At 34.3% G+C, this 19,575-nt stretch overlaps 1 protein-coding gene across 3 annotated transcripts in view; it reads left to right on the forward strand.

Annotated features, from left to right (window-relative positions):
* The window catches only part of Spz5 (spatzle 5 Toll-1 receptor), a 28,579-nt gene that overhangs the window by 4,386 nt on the left and 4,618 nt on the right, over positions 1–19,575 (forward strand). The window contains exons 2-6 of one of the 3 annotated variants that reach the window (XM_078195057.1): positions 4,777–4,931; positions 15,774–15,863; positions 17,117–17,272; positions 18,042–18,164; positions 18,833–19,078. In XM_078195057.1, the coding sequence (XP_078051183.1) occupies positions 4,777–4,931; positions 15,774–15,863; positions 17,117–17,272; positions 18,042–18,164; positions 18,833–19,078 (770 nt within the window). The remainder of the gene's footprint in view (positions 1–4,776; positions 4,932–15,773; positions 15,864–17,116; positions 17,273–18,041; positions 18,165–18,832; positions 19,079–19,575) is intronic. The other 2 variants (XM_078195058.1, XM_078195060.1) reach the window with 2 other exon arrangements.

Consider the following 19,575-nt stretch of genomic DNA (forward strand, 5'->3'; position numbering starts at 1 on the left):
TTATTCGAATCAAATTTGATTCAGTATATTATTCGATATATTATTTGAATCAAATTTGATTCAGTATAATACTCCATATATTACTAAAATCAAGCTTGATTTAGTATATTATTTCATATATTATTCGAATCCAGTTTGAATCAGTATATTATTCCATATATTATTCGAATCAAGTTTGAATCAGTACATTATTCCATACATTATTCGAATCAAGTTTGATTTAGTATATTATTCCATATATTATTCGAATTAAGTTTCATTCAGTATATTATTCCATATATTATTCAAATCGAATTTGATCCAGTATATTATTCCATATATTATTCGAATCGAGTGTGTTCCAATATATTATTCCACATATTATTCGAATCAAGTTTGATTCAGTATATTGTTCTATATATTATTAGATTCAAATTTGATTCAGTATATTATTCGATATATTATTTGAATCAAACTTTATTCAGTGTACTACTCCATATATTATTCGAATCGAGTTTAATCCGTAGAATTTATTCAACTAGTTATTCAAATAAAATTTTATTAAAAAAGTGCTCAACTCTTTTACTGCACATCAAAAATTTATATTATTATCTTAAGTTTTGCTATTCCGTGTTCGAAATATTGAATCAAATCACAGGATCCTCTGAAATTAAGTTTTAATTTTGGATTTAGATGTTCTTCAAAGGGTTGTCCTGCCATAATACAAGAACTGTTAGTAAGGCGATAGTTCAAAACTTGGGAAATTGATTTTTGACCAGCAAATTCGTGTTCCAGACCGTTTGTTCGTCAAGTCGTCGTTTCGCGCGCGCATCGTGAAAGCTAAGTGAAATTGTGGACGCTCGTGTAACGACTGATGTAAGATCATCCGTAATTAATGATCGGGTGCGCGGAGATCTTCATCGGAGCTAGTCGCTTTGCAATAGTAGAGAAGAATGCGAATTCCTTGTTACCGGGTCTGACGCAATACTCATTTTTACCATTGGGACCACGGCATCGGATAACAGCAAAAAAAACAGTGTTTAACGAAGAGAATATCATTCCCAATATTTATCGGCTTACCTTCGCGACGTTAACATCGGTGGGATAACTGAGACTTTTCTGATTAAAATGAGTCCAAGCACGACGCAAATCGGACTAGTTTAGGCTGAGTAATCTACAGGGTGAACAAAATAACTCGATTCGAGTAATTTTCTTGATCCTGATTATTTGAAGAAACGTCGAAGGAAAATATTTTGTGGCGACTACTTCCCGATTATTTAGTAAATCTGAACAATATTTATGTCACGATAACGATTAAAATATAAATTGTTATTTAACAAAACATCGAAAAGTTAAAATCGCAAAAATTGTTCAAGAAAATTTGCTGTTTATCATAACATTTGCCCGTACGAAGCAAAAAATGTTTCTCAGTGACGTTTGTGCATTACAAAAATATTCAAGCCGATCAAGTTGTTTTGTCCACCCGGTATATGGCTCTTCGACAAACGTGGTCAGATTTCCTTCGTGTTTGGACTTATTTTAGTCGCCACGAGCTCAGCTATTCGTTGGTACTAACAAAATTGACGTAGAATAAAAACAAATGGGAAGAAAATTTTTTTCTTCATATTTATCTTCTCTGTCTCTTGTCTACCGTCATCGAGACACCGTGGCGGTAAAAATGTGTGACCGTTACTTCGATCAGCCGTTAACACGATCGATTAAATCGTGGCTTTCGTTGCTTAGTGTGCAGATCGAAATAGTGCTTGTTAATATTTCCAGCGCGCGAGCGGTGACGCGGTTTCGCCACGACGGCACGCGAATCATTAGAACGAAAGTGGTTTCGCGGTACGCGACTGATCTCCGTCGTGATCCGATGAAACACGGTGCCGGGGCTAGGCTGTGTCATACGGATGAGTCAATTGAAAGCGGCATAAGAAAGCAGTTAAACGCCGCTGCACCAGGATATTACGTCAGAGTTAAATCCGTGTTAACGACCGGCGTCGGATAAGGATCGCCCGTTTCAAAATTCCCGATTCGGAAATAGGCCGATGGGAAGAGATTCGTGAATGGCTCACGGGCTTATTCTTATACTCGATCTCGATAACACGCGACGAACCGGGTTTCCTATTCCTTATCCCGATTAGTATCGCGATACGTTGCGCAACGCCGCAAAAACGTGTGAGTTTTTTTAAAGATATGTCGCACAATGGTCCGGTAAACCGCGTTAGCTGGCCAAAAGTCAAATTCTACAGTCTAACGTGCTCCGCTACGAATTTCCTTTTGCCATGAAATGTTTATTTCCCATAATCTGGCAATATTTCGAAGCACTCGAATCCAAAATATTGTTAACTTCAATATTCAGCTTGCAAACACGTTTTTAACGTGGATTGATATAGTTCATATTTATCAGATTTTTATTAGCCGACTGCAAATTTTATTTATTTATGGAAGAAACGACTGGGTCAAAGTGATATACTTTAAAAACATAATTTAGCACTATTTTCAATTTTATTATATAATACCATTATAATAGAAAAGAATAAATGTTACATTAATTTTCAATTTGCAAGTTGCACCATCTTGGATTAATTATATTTAATTCAGAAGAAAATAAATATTACACCATTTACAATTTATTATGAAAAAAAAAATGTTGATTAAATTTTATTCGTTATAATTATTAAGGAATTTTTAATGGATATAAGTGCAGTCGTAATGTCCTGTTTTTTCAAGCGACTATTTGCCTGGATGAAGATTTTCATGATTTTTTTTATTGAAGTGGAACAGAGTTTGCATGGCACGCTGGTGCAAGCAGATTGCATCGGCAGACTTAATTGGAGCGTTATTCCTATAAAATTTCTAGAAAGATTATTATTAGGAGAAATCTCCGGCTGTGGTTGCAGAATCCGTGTGATTCATTCTTCTTTGAACCGGTTTCAATGATTCGTGCTGCATATAACAGCGCGTAAACAGTTTACAAATATTCGATACCGGAATAGAAAGACCATTCCTTATACTACAGTGTATACTATAGTATACATATGGTACACTGTACTAAAACATCCTCGTAAAACTTTTGAAATAATTCGATAATATTGTTTTAAATTCAAAAATTATTAATACCTTTATTTGTAACTAAATTTGCACTCGATCTAATTTAGACTACGATCACAATTTTCTTTAAAACCTGAAGATTGTGATATTATTTAGTATTACGTCGTACTATGGTGTGTTACGTTATAGTACTCTATATTGCGTGCTGTATTATATATATACATAATATACGGTTGATTATATAATACTATGTTATATTGTATTATATTATACTATACTATATTATATCACACTATATTATAATATACTATATTATACTATATTATATCACACTATATTATAGTATAGTATATTATGCTACACTATAGTATACCATATTATATTTTGCTATATTACATTACGATATAGTACACTATATTATATTATATTGTACTATACCATACTACGTAGTACACTATATTATATGACACTATAGTATACTATACTAGCATACTATACTATACTATGGCATGTATTATAGCATACTATACTATATTATACTATGCTATATTATACCCTAGTTTGTTATACTACACGATATTATGATATACTATATTATACCATACTATACAATACTATAGTAAATTATACAGTACTATATTTAGGACTACATTATACTGTATGGTACTACGTTATTTATACCCTGAACTTACTTATTCTCTCTCTCTTTCTCTCTGTCTTTCTCTGAAATCCATATCATTTCTGTGCGATATAAAAATACTGTTAATGTTAATGTTTCAATGGTAATTCTTTATTTACTCCGGCAGTTATAACAACAGCAAGATAAATCGGGGATTCCCAGAGTTTACTGAAAGAACAGTAATAGTTTTGCCGACTGTCAGAGTTTTATTTTGAGGTTCTCTTTTAACGTTTTTAGAACATCCGTCTTTATTTTGTAAATCAACTTTGGAGCAATGCTTTTTAAACTCAATTTTATATTCCCTGTAATTCCAATCCTAAAATGCTTCGAACGTTGCATGTATAGGTTAAGTCTATTGTAAAAATAGATTATGACTGTATAGCTTGTAAATATAGATTAAGTCTGTAAGAGTTGTAAATATATAGGTTAGGCTTGTACGTGTTGCAAATATAATTTAGGCTTGTACGAGTTATGAATACAGGTTACGTCTGTAAACATTGCAAACATAGGTTACGTCTGTAAAAATCATAAAGAGAGATTAGGTTTGTACTTGTTTCAAAAATAAAGGTTTTGTTTAAACGAGTTAAATAAATACAGATTCAACCTGTACACGTTATAGATATAGATTAACTCTGTATTCATTCTAAATATAAATTGGGTTTGTACAAGCTTAAATAAATATAGGTTAAAATGCAAGTTGTAAATGTAGGTTAGGTCTTTACCAGCTATAAATATAGGTTAGGTCTTTGAGAGTTATAAATATAGGTTAGGTCTTTACGAGTTATAAATATTAGTTAGGGCTTTATGAGTTACAAGTATAAGTTAGGTCTTTACGAGTTATAAATATAGGTTAGGTTTGTACACGTTCCAAATATAAATTAAGATAGTACAATTGATAAACACAGTTTAAGTCTTCACCCGTTGCAAACATAGGTTAAGTTCGCACACATTGTACATAAAGCTTACTTCTACTCGCCATTGCGCACGCAATTATACTTATCGCTTTATTAGCAATCCCGTTGGGCAGACGATGATTTCACATGGAAAACGAATTTGGATTACAGTTGTCCTTGGCGAATGCCCACAGCCAGCCGTGCATCGAATACGGATGTCCAGGACGACCGCAGTTGGAGCCTTTTGTTCCCGCGCCGCCGGGGCACACGCCTAATTGCGCGAAGCCGGGCCAGACGTTCTGCGAGAGCCCCGATCATTATCCCCGGTAAGAAACTCGTTTTCATTCAGTTTAAGCGTAACAAGCCGAAAAGAACGGAACAAAGACGGCACGCGCTCGTTACACCGCGGGGCCAGCGCCGGCCTTCCAGAAAAACCCGACGGCCTCCGTCGGCGGCGTTCGAGCCGAATAATAAGGCCGGCGAACGCGCCGAACTCAAATCAAATTAATTAGCACCGATCGGAAGGAACATTGAGAATGCTCTGTCCTTGGAGTAACAACGTCGCCTTCTGGGATATCCAATTAGGGTACAGGCTGCGGCTACGACGCTTTATTTTCAGCTGAAATAAAGTCTTGTATCGTCTAAGAAACGCGCAAGATTCAATAGATTTTTTAACACCGTTTTTTTCCCTATATCGTGTACCATACATGATACTTTTCCGTAGGAAATTCGTATGGTTACGTTTTATCTTGATTGCAAAAATTCAATGCTGAATAGGATAGATAGGATACAATATAGATTATAGGTGTAGCGTATGTGGATTGAAGTTGGCTACAGATCCCAGTAAGCAATGGGGCTTCAAACTAGTATATTATGTTGTTTTTAATGAACATGTAGTGTTGTTGCTTAAAAATATTGGGAAATTGTGTGATTTATAACAATGAACCTACCAGATATGTGGAACTATGGTAAGCGTATACAACAGAATCTCAAATAGAGGGAAACATACTTTGTACTTTTCTTTAACAAAACTGTTACAAAACATACGATACACACGTGACATCACTTAACAATGCTGTATAACTATTGCTCTGGGTTGAAGTTTTTACAGTAAGCATTCGGAGTCTTAAACATGTCCTGTTTATGTCCATTTTAGGCCTGCATATCTTACGGTCTAAAATGGACGTCTTTAAAACGTTTTATTTCAGACGATACAAGTACGTCTAATTTGGGACATCTTTAAAACGTTTTAAAGACATTCCAAAACGAAGGTCTCAAAGACATTTGTAACACAGAACGTTCCTAGGACGTTCGTAGGACATTAGAGACGTCTTAAAGACGTCCCCTGTATCATACACTAGATGTCTTTAAGATGTCTTGATTGGTAACACAGGACGTTTTCAAGATGTTTTTAGGATGTCCGTAGGACATTCAAGAAGTCTTGATTTATACATAGGACGTTTCTAAGCCGTTCGTAGGACATTAGAGACGTCTTAAAGATGTCCCCAATATCGTACACTAGATATCTTTAAGATCTTTTAAAGATTTCTTGATTTGTAACAGAGTACGTTTTTAGGACGTTTCTAGAACGTTCGTAGGATATTCACGACGTCTTGAAAATGTCTTAAAAACTTCTCGTGTACGATATTTTTGACGACTTTTGACGTCCATTGTACGACGGCAGAGATCTCTTGCAGATTTCTCGAACGTCCTACGAATGGTCTATAAACGCCCAAAAAACATCCGCTAAATATCCTAGAAACGTTCTATGTTACAAATGAAGATGTCTTTAAAACATCTATTTTGAGACGTTCTTAAAATGTTACAAATCAAGACGTCTTTAAAACATTTATTATGGGACGCCTGTTTTGGGACGTCGTTAGAACGTTTAAGAACGTACCCAAATTGCTCGTACTTTTATAGAACTGTTACTAGGAACCGTAGCCAACTTCGAATAGGAAAATACGAACTGATCACAATCGATGCATCTAACCTCTGTTAGATTTTGTCTCACCCAATAACAGCTGGATTTTTTTTATCAAGGTGGAAGGACTGATTGTACGGAAATGTTGCAGATTACAAAAGTTAGGCAAATCGAAATTTTGGTGGAATTATTTCGGCAAGTTTTCACGAACGCGATCGAGAACTAGAACACTTCCGTGAACACGATTCCGGGACTTTCCCGAAATCTTACGCGAAATCCGCGTTTCGTATGCGGGAGTGGCATCACTGGCGCTGTTCGGAATACCAACGACAGGACAACGAACCGTGCTTTTGGCAAATTTCTTCGAGGACAAGGACATTTTTCGGGGACGTAGTCGACTTCTCGTTGTTTCATAATTTTGCACCCAGATGACGTTCCGTGCGCTGCTCGCTTAACTTTCTCGATATACAGTGTGTCCTACAATTAAATTCGCATAAGTTTGCTACAACCAAAATTACTTGACGACTTTTATTTTCGATAATATGAAAATTATGTTTAGTTTGAAAGGCGAATGTTAGGGCAAACGAAGCATTTTTTTCAAGTTCATATCTTTGGCTATTTTGAGGTTATGGATTACGAAATTTTTGGTTTCGGGGTCACGTGACGGTTGCCGTATTAGAGGTTATTGGATAAATCTTGAACTCTGCTGTTATATTTATTATAATAGCAGGACTGTACAGGGTGTGCCAAAATTATGTTACTTCCGGAAAATGAGCGATTCTTTAGGTTATTTGAAGTAACTTTTTCCTTTGCAAAAATGTTCTACGATGCTTCGTTAATGAGTTATTAACAAAAAACACTGACCAATGAAAGACAAGGTCCACTGGCGCGAGATGGCCGAGCCAATGAACGGAACTGGATTCGTTGTCTCGATCGCCACGCGCTAGTCGTGCTCGCCTCTCATTGGTCAGCGTTTTTTGTTAATATCTCGTTAACAATGACTCGAAGAAAAGTTTTATAAAGGAAAAAGTTGCTTTAAATGACATTAGGTATCCTCTAATACTGAATTGTTAGGCATTTTTGGAACTATTGAATATATTATATTAAATACTACGTCATATTATACTCTATTAATACTAATTGTATTAATTGAGTAATTACTCGAGGTAATTACTTGATAATTGACATTCCTTTACTATATTACATAGTATATTATATAATATATCATATACTATACTATTTATATATCCTAAGTAACTTTTGGGAAATTCTATACATTATTTGAGATTTAACAAGTAGAAACATTGCGCTGACCACAAATAGAAAAATATTCAATCCAACGACGCCCATTTATTATTAAAAATTATTACAAATTTGGTGAAAGTTACACTGAAGTTGATATAAAATTTCGTAGAAATATGGAAGAGGAGAGATAGTGATTTAGATGATGTAAAGAAACAATGGTGATCCAGTATGAACGAATGGAATGGCGCGAAATTTAAAAGCATCGCTAAAAAAAAATGTACACCCTTTAGATTGGGTCGAGAAAATGCCGTTGGGCGTTGAGCAACCGCGTCGTAAAACGGATGCTGTCACCGGTTGATTGCATATCTTTATGCGAAAGTAATGGCTTTCTACAATTCGTTGGAAGGAACGCGAATCTAATGGATGTATATACTTCGCAGGATTTTAATAAGCTGTTTATTGGCCGTTCGTAAATTCCTCCTGCCTCTCGTAGAACGAAACGCGGTTCGAACTGAGTGAGTCAAAGACAGAATCGTGTTCTATACGCGAAAGTGTATAGTGAAAGAAACAAAGGTTTCGTTTATCGTAAAAATTATACAATATCACGAAGTAGGAAAATGAAAACAAAACGGTAATGGAACAGCGACAAATAGTAATAAAAAAAAAATCATAAAATTTATCGAGCGATCGCTGAAATTGTTGATGGATGGGCAAGTGGTGTGTAATATATTATTAATGAACTATTTAGCTTAGCGTTTAGCTTTAAAACTTTAAAGCCAAAAAATTTTAATAAAAGACAATAAACACAAGACTAATTTTTGAGATTTTTCTGAAAAAAGTTAAAGAGATTTAATTCGGTTATAAATTCAATATGATTATAGCAATTTAGACCGTTAGAGATTTAAGCTAAAAAGGATGTTTTATGTTGCTTGGTACGTTTGAGACTTAACCTAGATTTAATCCGAACCTAATTTACAGTTACACCGTTTAAAATATTTTAGAAATCAAAAACTATAAATTATAGAACGCTTTAAGAATAGATTAGGGTCTAGATCAGATCTAATTTAGGTCTAGGTTAGATGTAAGTGAGATCTACGTTATGTATAATTTACAGTTATACAGAACGTTTTAACAATTAAAAGTATACATTAGTAGATGTTCTAAACGTGGTATTATTCTAGGTTAGGTCTAAGTTAGGTCTAAGTTAGCTATAATCAACAGTTAAACCGTTCAAGACATTTTAAAAAACAAAAGTCTATATAATCGAACAATATATGTAGTATAGCTTTATTCTAGGTTAGATCTAGGATAGGTCCAGTTTAGATTGAACATACAGTTATACCCTACGAGGCATTTTAAAAATCATAATTATAAATTATCGAACATTCTAAATATAGTTCAGCTCTAAGTTAGATTCAGGTTAAATCTAGATTAGATATAACCTACAATTATACAGTTTAATACATTTTAAAAATCAAAACTATAAGTTATCAAACATTCTAAATATTGTTTAGGTCTAACTTAGGTCCAGTATAGGTCTAGGTTAAATCTAGATTAAATATAATGTAAAATTATATAGTTTAAGACATTTTAGAAATCGAAACTATAAATTATCGAACATCCTAAGTATAGATTAAGTTTAGATTAGATCTGGGCTAAGTCTAGGTTTCGAATCACTTCTACAATTCCCCGTATAATTCCAAAACAAAAAGAAAACAGTACATTATCATTTTTCTATTCAATCAGATCTATTTTAAATGTAGGTTATGTCTGAATCAAATCGAAATTACGTGGTCAACGAGACTCCAGCCAAAGTATTACTTCAATAACCAAATAAATGTATTATAACGACACAATTTCCTTAACTAATACAACTTTATTTAATAAAGAACACGCTGCATATTATTATCAGGCTACAAATTAGAACGATATGTGGACTAAACTACGAAGTTCGCGACCAGCCTGAAGTTGCAGCGATTGAGACATCCAACCCAATCGGCCCACCAGGAACATAAATTCGCAATTTTATTTTGCAACCGGCGTTCCAGCGCGGCTCGAACACTTTCCTCGCAGTCGGTGCACCATTTCATTGTTCTGCGTGGGAGGAGTCCTTGTCTCGAAGCTGTAGTCTGACCTTAGACATACCGCTTGATTTATTCAGCATCGATTCAGTTCGCGCCGCGTCACGCCGGCCGCTATATTCGCGATTAATGAATGGGATCTCGCCGCGGCCGAAACGATCGGCTAAATCGTCGAATAAACGATTCCTACGCGAAACACAGCCGACAAAGTTTCTCGTTCGACTTTTTCGCTGGTTTCTCGGGGGCCCATCGTCGAGGAATCCGAAAGCGACGGTCTCGATTACGTAAGAAGGAACGGCGACCTGGATAAGTCTGTTACGTCGCGGTTCCGATACGGTTAATTTCTTAATCATCGCAGCGTGACCGTGGCCTTGATACGGTCACGCACGGCTCGGTGGTAATCATCGGGGCCCGTTACGATCGACAGCCTTGCCTCTCTGTTCGATGTTCCATCGATCCGTGGAACGCGCGCGCGCTCCGAGATTTATCGCTCGGAACGATCGCTGCAGTTCTGCTGCGCTCACGGATCTCCATTTCCTCCTCCTCCTCGGTCTTCGCTTGTCACCGACACCGGGGCACGACGGTTCTTACATTGTGAATTATTGCTGCGCGAATCGGTCTCCGCGACAAGGTAGAACATCGATTACAAGAACTCGGCGTTTACGCTATAGAGCTTTGTAGAACCCCGGTCACTCGGGCAAGTAATCTGTAACTAGAACGCGCGATGGTCCGGAACTCGAATTTCGTGGCCAAAAGTTTCGGTTTGAGAGTTTTCTTTTCGTTGATTTTGGCTCTGCGATTGGATACAGCATTTTATATTATATTACACTATTTCATATGATATTATTTTATATTATATAACACTATGTCATATTATATTATTTTATATTATATTACCTTACATTACATTATCTTACGATACATTGAGTTACACGACGTTACATTACGTTACATTACACTACGTTAGATTACATCATATTTCACTCCGTTACAATATGCTATATTACTTTACATTACTTTACATTACATTACGTTGCTTTACATTACATTATATTGTATTATTCCATATTATATTACATTCTACTTTATGCAATATAAATTTGTATTAATTGTATGAATTTTTATTTGGCATATTCATAAAAATTTCAAGCTTCGAATATTGAATATAATATAGCAAAATCAACGACAATATACCAATAATTTAATACATGAGTTACATATCGCCATAATCGCAATAAAATTTATATTTAATATTTCAATGTTCGAGAAATTGAATTTTGACCAGAAGAAGGGGCCGCTCGGACCACTTCGAATTTCATCAAAATCGAGTAGGTGACGTTATGGTGAATGATCGCTATAAGTTTTCAACAAATTGAATGTATTATATCGGGTGCTTAATTAAGACTTTGTATGGTCGTTAATTAGACCATCGACGTTGCAGCAACCTGTATACTATAGGATTGATTTCTGCCAAGCGGGTTCGAGGATCAGAGACACTGCGATTTACTCGCGATTCCGTAATATGTATTTAAAGCGGCAACAGTCGGCCTCACGCGACACGGGGCGCTATCATTAATTATTCAAAGACACGTTATCATTGACTTATCGCACGCGTTCGTCGAACACACCCATCTGATTTATCACCGAATACCACGCATTGTCCGTAACATTCCCCGTCATCTCTCGGAACACGTTCCTAGATAAACGCGTACTCGTTTCGACACCGTCTGTCGCGAATCGTATTGCAATTTAAGGTAGCTAAAAAATATGGACTTTCTCCTGGGTTCATAGGGTCAGTGGTTAGATAAATACATAGGACAGAGAGGCAGAGTGTCTCGTGACTTCTCTCCGGCAGCCCGTTTCTGAAACATTGTATGCACGATGCATTGATCGAGATTATTATGATTTAAGATAGTCGAGGCTTTAATCGTTTTTAAAAATATATCTTCGCCATAATTATACGGAAGTCGGAAACAATTATTATTGTCATTATTAACTATTATTATTATCATTATTATTATTATTACATTGCGTAATCTTGAATATTTGGTACCAGTATCTTGTCTCAAGTATTTGTTATTATAATTTATAATATTTGAAGTATTTTAATTATACGATTATTAACTATCGTTATTATTGATATTATTATTATTTATATGTAACTTCGAATATTTAGAACCAACTTCTTGTCCCAAGTACATGTTATTATAATTTACAGTACATGAGTCACCTGAATTTTAATTGTTCTTTTTTTTAATTATGTTATTATATAATTATTAGCTATTATTATATTGCATGACGTTTAATAATTGGAACAAACCTGGGCTCTCAAGTATGTATTATTATAATTTACGCTATTCGGGGCGAATATATTTTAATTGTTTTTTGATATTATTATTTTATATGGTTATTAACTATTATTGTTATTCTAGGGCGTGATCTTGAATATTTGTTATCAACTTGCGGTCACAAGTGTTTGATACCGATGATAATGACTCGCAATGCAATTGCTTGCGCAAAGAGGAGCTTCATAATAGGAAACGATAGTATCTCGTATTGTTGGTCATTTTCCGGTAACCCCAGAACTCTAATTCTTGGTAATCTAAAAATTCATTATAGTGCCTTGACTCATATTAAGAGACTATGACTAGCAAAAGTAATTCATAGCCATATAGTATAACTAGAAAAAATAATTCACAGATTTACGCTTTAACTGGTGACATTAATTGATAGCGACGCACTTTGACTAGAAGACATTCTTAGTAGTACACTTGAACTAGTAAAAATAATTTACACTGTAATAATTACACTTACAATAATGTACACTGTAACTAGCGACGATAAGTCGTTGTCGTACACTTTAACTAATAAAAATAATTTATAGTTGTACACTAAAACCAGTAAAAATAATTCGTAATCGTAGACAGTAACTAGTGAATTTAATTCATAATCAAACACTATAACTAGTAAAGATAATTCGTAGTCCTATACTTTTACTAATAACATTAATTGATAGTGACGCACTTTAACTAGAAAAAATTCGTTGTCATACATTTTAACTAGTAAAAATAATTTGTGGTCGTACACTGTAACTAGTAAAATTAATTTATACTCATACTTTGTAGTTAGTGAAGATAATTCGTGATCGTACACTTTAATTAGTAAAATTAATTTGTTTCGTTCACTTTTACTAGTGAAATTAATTTGTAGTCACGCAGTGTAACTAGTAAAAATAATTCATAGTCATACACTATGGCCAGTAAAAGTAATTTGTAATCGTAGACATAAACTAGTAAAATTAGTTCATAGTCATACACTGTAACTAGCAAAAATGAGGCGCACACTTTAAAAATAATTCGTTGTTACGCTCTAAATAAAACAAATCTATAGTCACGCACTTGTACTAGGAAACAGATTCCACGCTCGCACATTTCTACCAGCAAAAATAATTCGTAATCAGTCGCTATAACTAATACAAAAAGAATTTAAAAAATCACACACTGTACCTAGTAAAAATAATTCGCACACCTACCTTGTTGTAAAACAAATATACTAAACGTATTAATATTTTGATATATATTAATATTATTTGTATAAACAAATATACAAAACAGATTTAAAAAAAGACAAATATATATCAATCAAGATTTAAAACCACACACTATACCTAGCAAAAATAATTCGCACCAACTCATTGTTATAAAACTGATTTAAAAAAAAAACAGATACATCAATCAACATTTAAAATCCACTATGCACGACACGACTATCGAACAAATTACATCGTCGAAAAAACGCTGCGTTGACAATTCACTAAAAAAAGAAAAAATTTGAGAACGAGAAACACATTAAAGTACCGTACGACAATGTTCGTGGCGGATCCCATGACTATTCATAGTGGTACGGGTATCCGAAAGTCGGTCGGTGTTCTTTGGGCAGGGAACGGTTCCTGATCGAGATGCAACGGGCGTTCATCCACGGAATAGCGGTAACAAGAAACGAGAAAACAGCTTTTAGGCGTGGACCATGAATTATACATCGGAACAGATCTCTAGCCCGGAGAAAGTTCGACGCGAGTTCGGACGTGAACGAGAATTTGCCGAACGTGTTTGCTCGAACGGTTCGCGCGTCTACCTCTGAAATCCGAACAATCAACACGGGTTTTGGAGATAATATAAACGGCAAACCTTGCTACTTGTTGCCGGACATTTTCAGCTCTTAGCGAGAGAAAACTAGCTGTACCTGCCGGCACTATAAAATTAATTTTACCAAATATAAATATTCACAGTTGTAAAAATTGTAATAACAGAAGCAAGGAGAGTTACGATATGGCGAAACGAGAAGTTGCAAAAATAGCCGGATTTTTGAATAATATAAATAAGAATAATAGTATAAATTTTAATATATTAATTTTATGTTATATTATAATTAAAAAGTATAATGAGCGTAATTTTCTTAATGACTATTTTAACTTTCGTGTAAAAGAAGGTTAATAACAATTCTTGACATTTTTTATAACCTTTTGTAAAGTTACAATTGTCATACGCGTTAAATTGTTTCGTTTAATAATTGTAATATAATTATCAGCGAACATTGAATCTACATTTTGATGTTTCACAATAATTTTAATTTTATAAAATTACTTTGTTTGCAATATTTATAATTATAGTATAGTATAGTATGGTATGGTATGGTATGGTATGGTATGGTATGGTATGGTATGGTATGGTATAGTGTAGTATAGTATAGTATAGTATAGTATAGTATAGTATAGTATAGTATAGTATACTTGATTTTAAATTTAGAAATGATTTCAGCCTTTCGTTCTGATCGCTGAAAATCCGATCGGTAAATTATAAATAAATTCTATAAATCTGTCGGTTCGTATCGTTAATGCAAGGCCTCGAAGTTACATAAACTTTTATATCCTCGTCCGAAAAAATTTGAACCACGCAGGGTTAACAGCGACCATAAAGCACGGCCGAGTTCCATTCGTCCATGAATAACGCATGACATAGCAAACAGTTTTTTTTCTCACCGCTGAAACAGATATTATTGGACAAGGGTCAATAGGTCACGCGAGATGTTCGTGTACGTCGACTCTCGATATTGTAACAAATGTCGCTGCCAATTTGCATCGTGGCGATCGAAGATCGCTATTATCCTAATTCAATTGTTTTTAACGTTTCAGCAACAGGTAGCCTATAAATCGGCATTTTACTAATAATTTGTTATCTATTATTTACGTTAAAGTGTCAGATTGCACTACTGTAAGCTTCCATATTTCTAAATATTATTTAAATATTCGACACCTTTAGCGATGAATAAGATAAATAGACTAACAATGAAACTACTAAATTCAATGGAATAAATATTGTTATTGTTATGAAAATATGAAAATGTTAACAGCTTTAGTTCGGGTATAAAAACAGAAACCAGATAATGGGGGAATAGTGTTTGATTTAACAATTTTGTAAGCAATATATTCTAATATAGTATAATAGAACATAATATAGTAATAATTTCAATATAATATAATATAGCATGACAATAATGTCAATATAATAATATTGATAATATATTATAACACAAGGCAGTAATAATGTTAATATAATATAATATAACATGACAATAATGCAAATATAATATGATATAATATAAAACAATATAGTAAAAATAATAATAATATAATATATTGCAATAGTAATGATAGTATAATATAACACTATAGTAATAATGTTAATGTAATATAATGCAATATAATATAACATGGCAATAATGACAATGTAATATATGACATGAAACAGATAATAGAATACAATATAATATAGTATGATAATAATGATAATATAATATAATAAAAACGGAGTATGTGATCAAAGAAATCTTTGTATCGACGTTTATCGAAACTGTTTCAGCCAACTGATCAAGTTCCTCGCGGACAAATGCAGTTTCGATTTCAGCTCCGCGCTGAGGGACGAGTCGAAAGACGACTTCAACGCTCGATGGTAAGTCTTGATAATTTATGTCGGCCTTAGTCGAGAGCAGCAGTGAAATCTTTTATTTGAAGACAAAGTAGAGAGACATTTATAGACAAGTATTTTTATAGCAAATTCAGAAGAAGATATTTTCAGAGTTGGAAAATTAAGAAACTGTGAGATGTTTATTTTTTTCACCGATCGAGCGAAATCGAATATAACAGAGCAGAATAGGGCAGAATAGAGCTGAGTAGAGCAGAGTTGAGCAGAATAGAGCAGAATAGAGTCGAATAATATAGAATATAGTCGAATAGACTCTAACAGAGTAGAAGAGAGCATAATAGAGTTAAATAAAGTGGAATAGAGTTGACTAGTGTTGAATAGAGTCGAATAGAGTCAAATAGAGTGTAACAGAGTAGCAGAGAGAATAGGCTACATCAGAGAATAGGCAGATAGAATAGGCTACATCAGAGTGGAATCGAGCGCAACAGAGTAGAATAGAGCAGAATAGAGTCGAATAATATAGAATATAATCAAGTACAGCGTAACAGAGTAAAAGAGAGTATAATAAAGTTGAATAGAGTTGACTAGTGTTGAATAGTGTCGAATAGAGTGAAATAGATTAAAGTTGCATGCAATAAAGTAGCATATAATGTAGGATAAGCTACAACAGAATGAAATCAAGCGTAACAGAATAGAATAGAGGAGAATAGATCAGAATAGAGGGGAATGATATAGAACAAAGTACAATAGAATGTAACATTCAACTCAATAGAGTTGAATGCACTCTATTCCACTCGATTCCACTCTTGAATAGAATTGAATAGAGTTGGATACAGAGAAATAGATTGGGATTGTCTGGAATAGCATAGAATATAATGCAGAATAGACTACAACAGAGTGGAATCGAGCGTAATAGAGTAGAACAGAGCAAAATGGAGCAGAATAGAGCGAAATAGAGCAAACTAGAGCAGAATAGAGCAAACTAGAGTAGAATAGAGTATAGCGGAGTGTAATACTATAAAACAGAATAGAATAGAGTATAACAGAGTAGAAGAAAGTACAATAGAGTGGAATAGAGTAAAATAGACTCGAATGACGCGGTTTATAAGGTCGAACATAGAGTGGCACGGAAAAAACTTATGGTACACCCTTATAGTTTTCTTATTCAGCAAAGTAAAAAGAACACACTCTAACCGCGTAAAAGTCTGCTAGAAGAATATATATATATCGTTGGCGATTGCTTCGAGGAATCGTTCAGGGTCAAGGAAATTATGTTCAAGGCCGGTGCCGGATTACTCCGAGGGTTACGACTACCCCCCGCGGGGTCAGCCGCAGTTGCACAGCCAGCCGTTACCATTCCTGCCGCCACGGTTTCCACCGCGAGGGCACCCGACCTTAACTTATGGATCAACGTCGAACGACACTCAACAAAATGGGTAATTCGGATGCTAATTCGCCGCGCGACACCGCTAGTCGATCCGCTCTTTGTCCTCGCCTTTCACCGTTGTTCAACACTTTTACATAAAACACGCTCGGATCAGGTTCGGAGCGCAGCCTATTTGTGCCGCGCTTTATTTTCAAGTCGGTTTATCGAAAGTTATCGATCGAATAACAAGGAATGCCGTCATTTCATTGTCACCGTAGGTGGACAAATTTTATTCAACTGGTAGATGACGAATATAGTTTTGTTCGTGGAATTTATTCGAAACATTATTCGAAGAATTTACTCGAATAATACTTTATTCGACATGTTAGTTGACGTATTATTTGAATAATATTTTATTCGAAATATTATTAAAATAATATTTTATTCGACTTATTATTCGAATACTATTTTATTCGACTTATTATTCGAATACTATTTTATTCGAATTATTATTCGAATACTATTTTATTCGACTTATTATTCGAATACTATTTTATTTGATTTATTATTCGAATAATATTTTATTCGACTTATTATTCGAATAATATTTCATTCGTCATGTTATTAGAGTAATATGTTATTCAGTATATTATTCGACTATTTTACTCAAAATTCGGAAAATCAGTTCGAATGAAATTTTGGTTCGAAAAATTCGTTCGAAATGTTTTAAATTCCGAGTTCAAGAATTTAATTTTTTTCATTAACAACCCACAACACGTTATTTCGTCGTTGAGTAAAATCATTAAAATGTCAATCGCATCAAGTCGTACTGTGGTCAGTTACAGGTATAGTTCACCAGATCAAGGCCACAGAAATCCATTTCTGAGCACAGATAGACCCGTTCATCCACGGATGCAACCTTTGAACTCCTTCAATCAGGGTCAAGCATGGTGGACTCCTAGGTGATTATTATTATCATACAAATTATCCTATACCTCGGTGTCCCCTTGACCATGTCAAAATTACCTGGAGCATACTATAGCAAAGTATTGGCAGTAGATTGTTTAACGTCTTCGATTAACTGGATTTCGTAGCCTTAATCTACGCAAGGCCACCCCATGATCATAACATCCTAAGCACGCCACATAGTGGCATAATCTCGTAGTGAGGTTAAAGGTACACTGTATTATTAAAGAAGAAAATAAAATGACCTTGCAATGATCTTAAAAAGAAGTTTATTCAGAAAATCTCCTGACATCATCGTATTGCTTCCTTCAATCGGTTTCATTTCACTTCTGCAATATATTAATATAGAAAAATATGATGTCAAAATATATAAATAATATAATAAAAAAAGTGTGACGTAAAAATAAAAAAATATGTAAAATGTATAATAAACGCATAATATAATATAATATGAATATTTTCAACATTTTATCTGAAGAATTATTATTTATATTATTATTAATATTAAATTATTATTAATAGTATTAATATTATTAATATTTGTTTCTAGCTAAATGTCATCTTTTAACCAATACTATTATTACAAGGATCCAAGCGTAATAATACTTTACTGTCCGAAGGTGTACAGTACAGTTTCGTACTGATTCGAATATGTTACATCCAGGTATACGCGGGAAAGTAAGTCGCCGCCCCGCACCCTGTACGAGAACCCGCTGTTGAGGTACAGCAAGCTGGCCAAGCAACGCCAGAAGAGGCAGAGTAATCCGGAAGCCATTTACCTGTGCCCGACCGAAACCCAGTACCGGGTGCCGAAGGCGGCGCTGAACGATCAGGGGAATTGGATGTACATCGTCAACCACGAGGAACAGTCGAAGAAGTACACGCAGCTCGTCAAGATGGAAACATGCACGTGAGTGGTCGAATTGCGATAGAGACTTGCGTTCGCGGGAGAATAAGCTACGCAGAAAAAGCAGCTGCGCAAGGAGTTGGAGAGTGGAATTCTGCTTAGACGTGAAATTAATAAAAAAAAAAACAGTTTTAAAAAGGAAATTAAAGATTGTCTGGAAAAAATCTTCCTGCGAATTTTCGCTCCTGTAATTTCTTATTTATTTGCAATTATTAATGGTACTAATGAATGGTATTAATTACTGTATTATACATATTATTATGTCTACTGTATATACTATACTATTATATATATTATAACAGTATAATACAGTGTAATGTAGTATGATAGTATGGTACAGTGCAATATAGTATGGTATAGTATAGCACAGTGTAATACAATATAGTATACTATAGTACAGTATAAGATAGTATGGTATAGTATACTATAGTACAGTGTAATATAGTACGGTATAGTATAGCACAGTGTAATATAGAATAGTATAGTATAGCACAGTGTAA

This window comes from Augochlora pura, chromosome 11 (genome assembly GCF_028453695.1).
Source record: "Augochlora pura isolate Apur16 chromosome 11, APUR_v2.2.1, whole genome shotgun sequence".
Taxonomy (NCBI): domain Eukaryota; kingdom Metazoa; phylum Arthropoda; class Insecta; order Hymenoptera; family Halictidae; genus Augochlora; species Augochlora pura.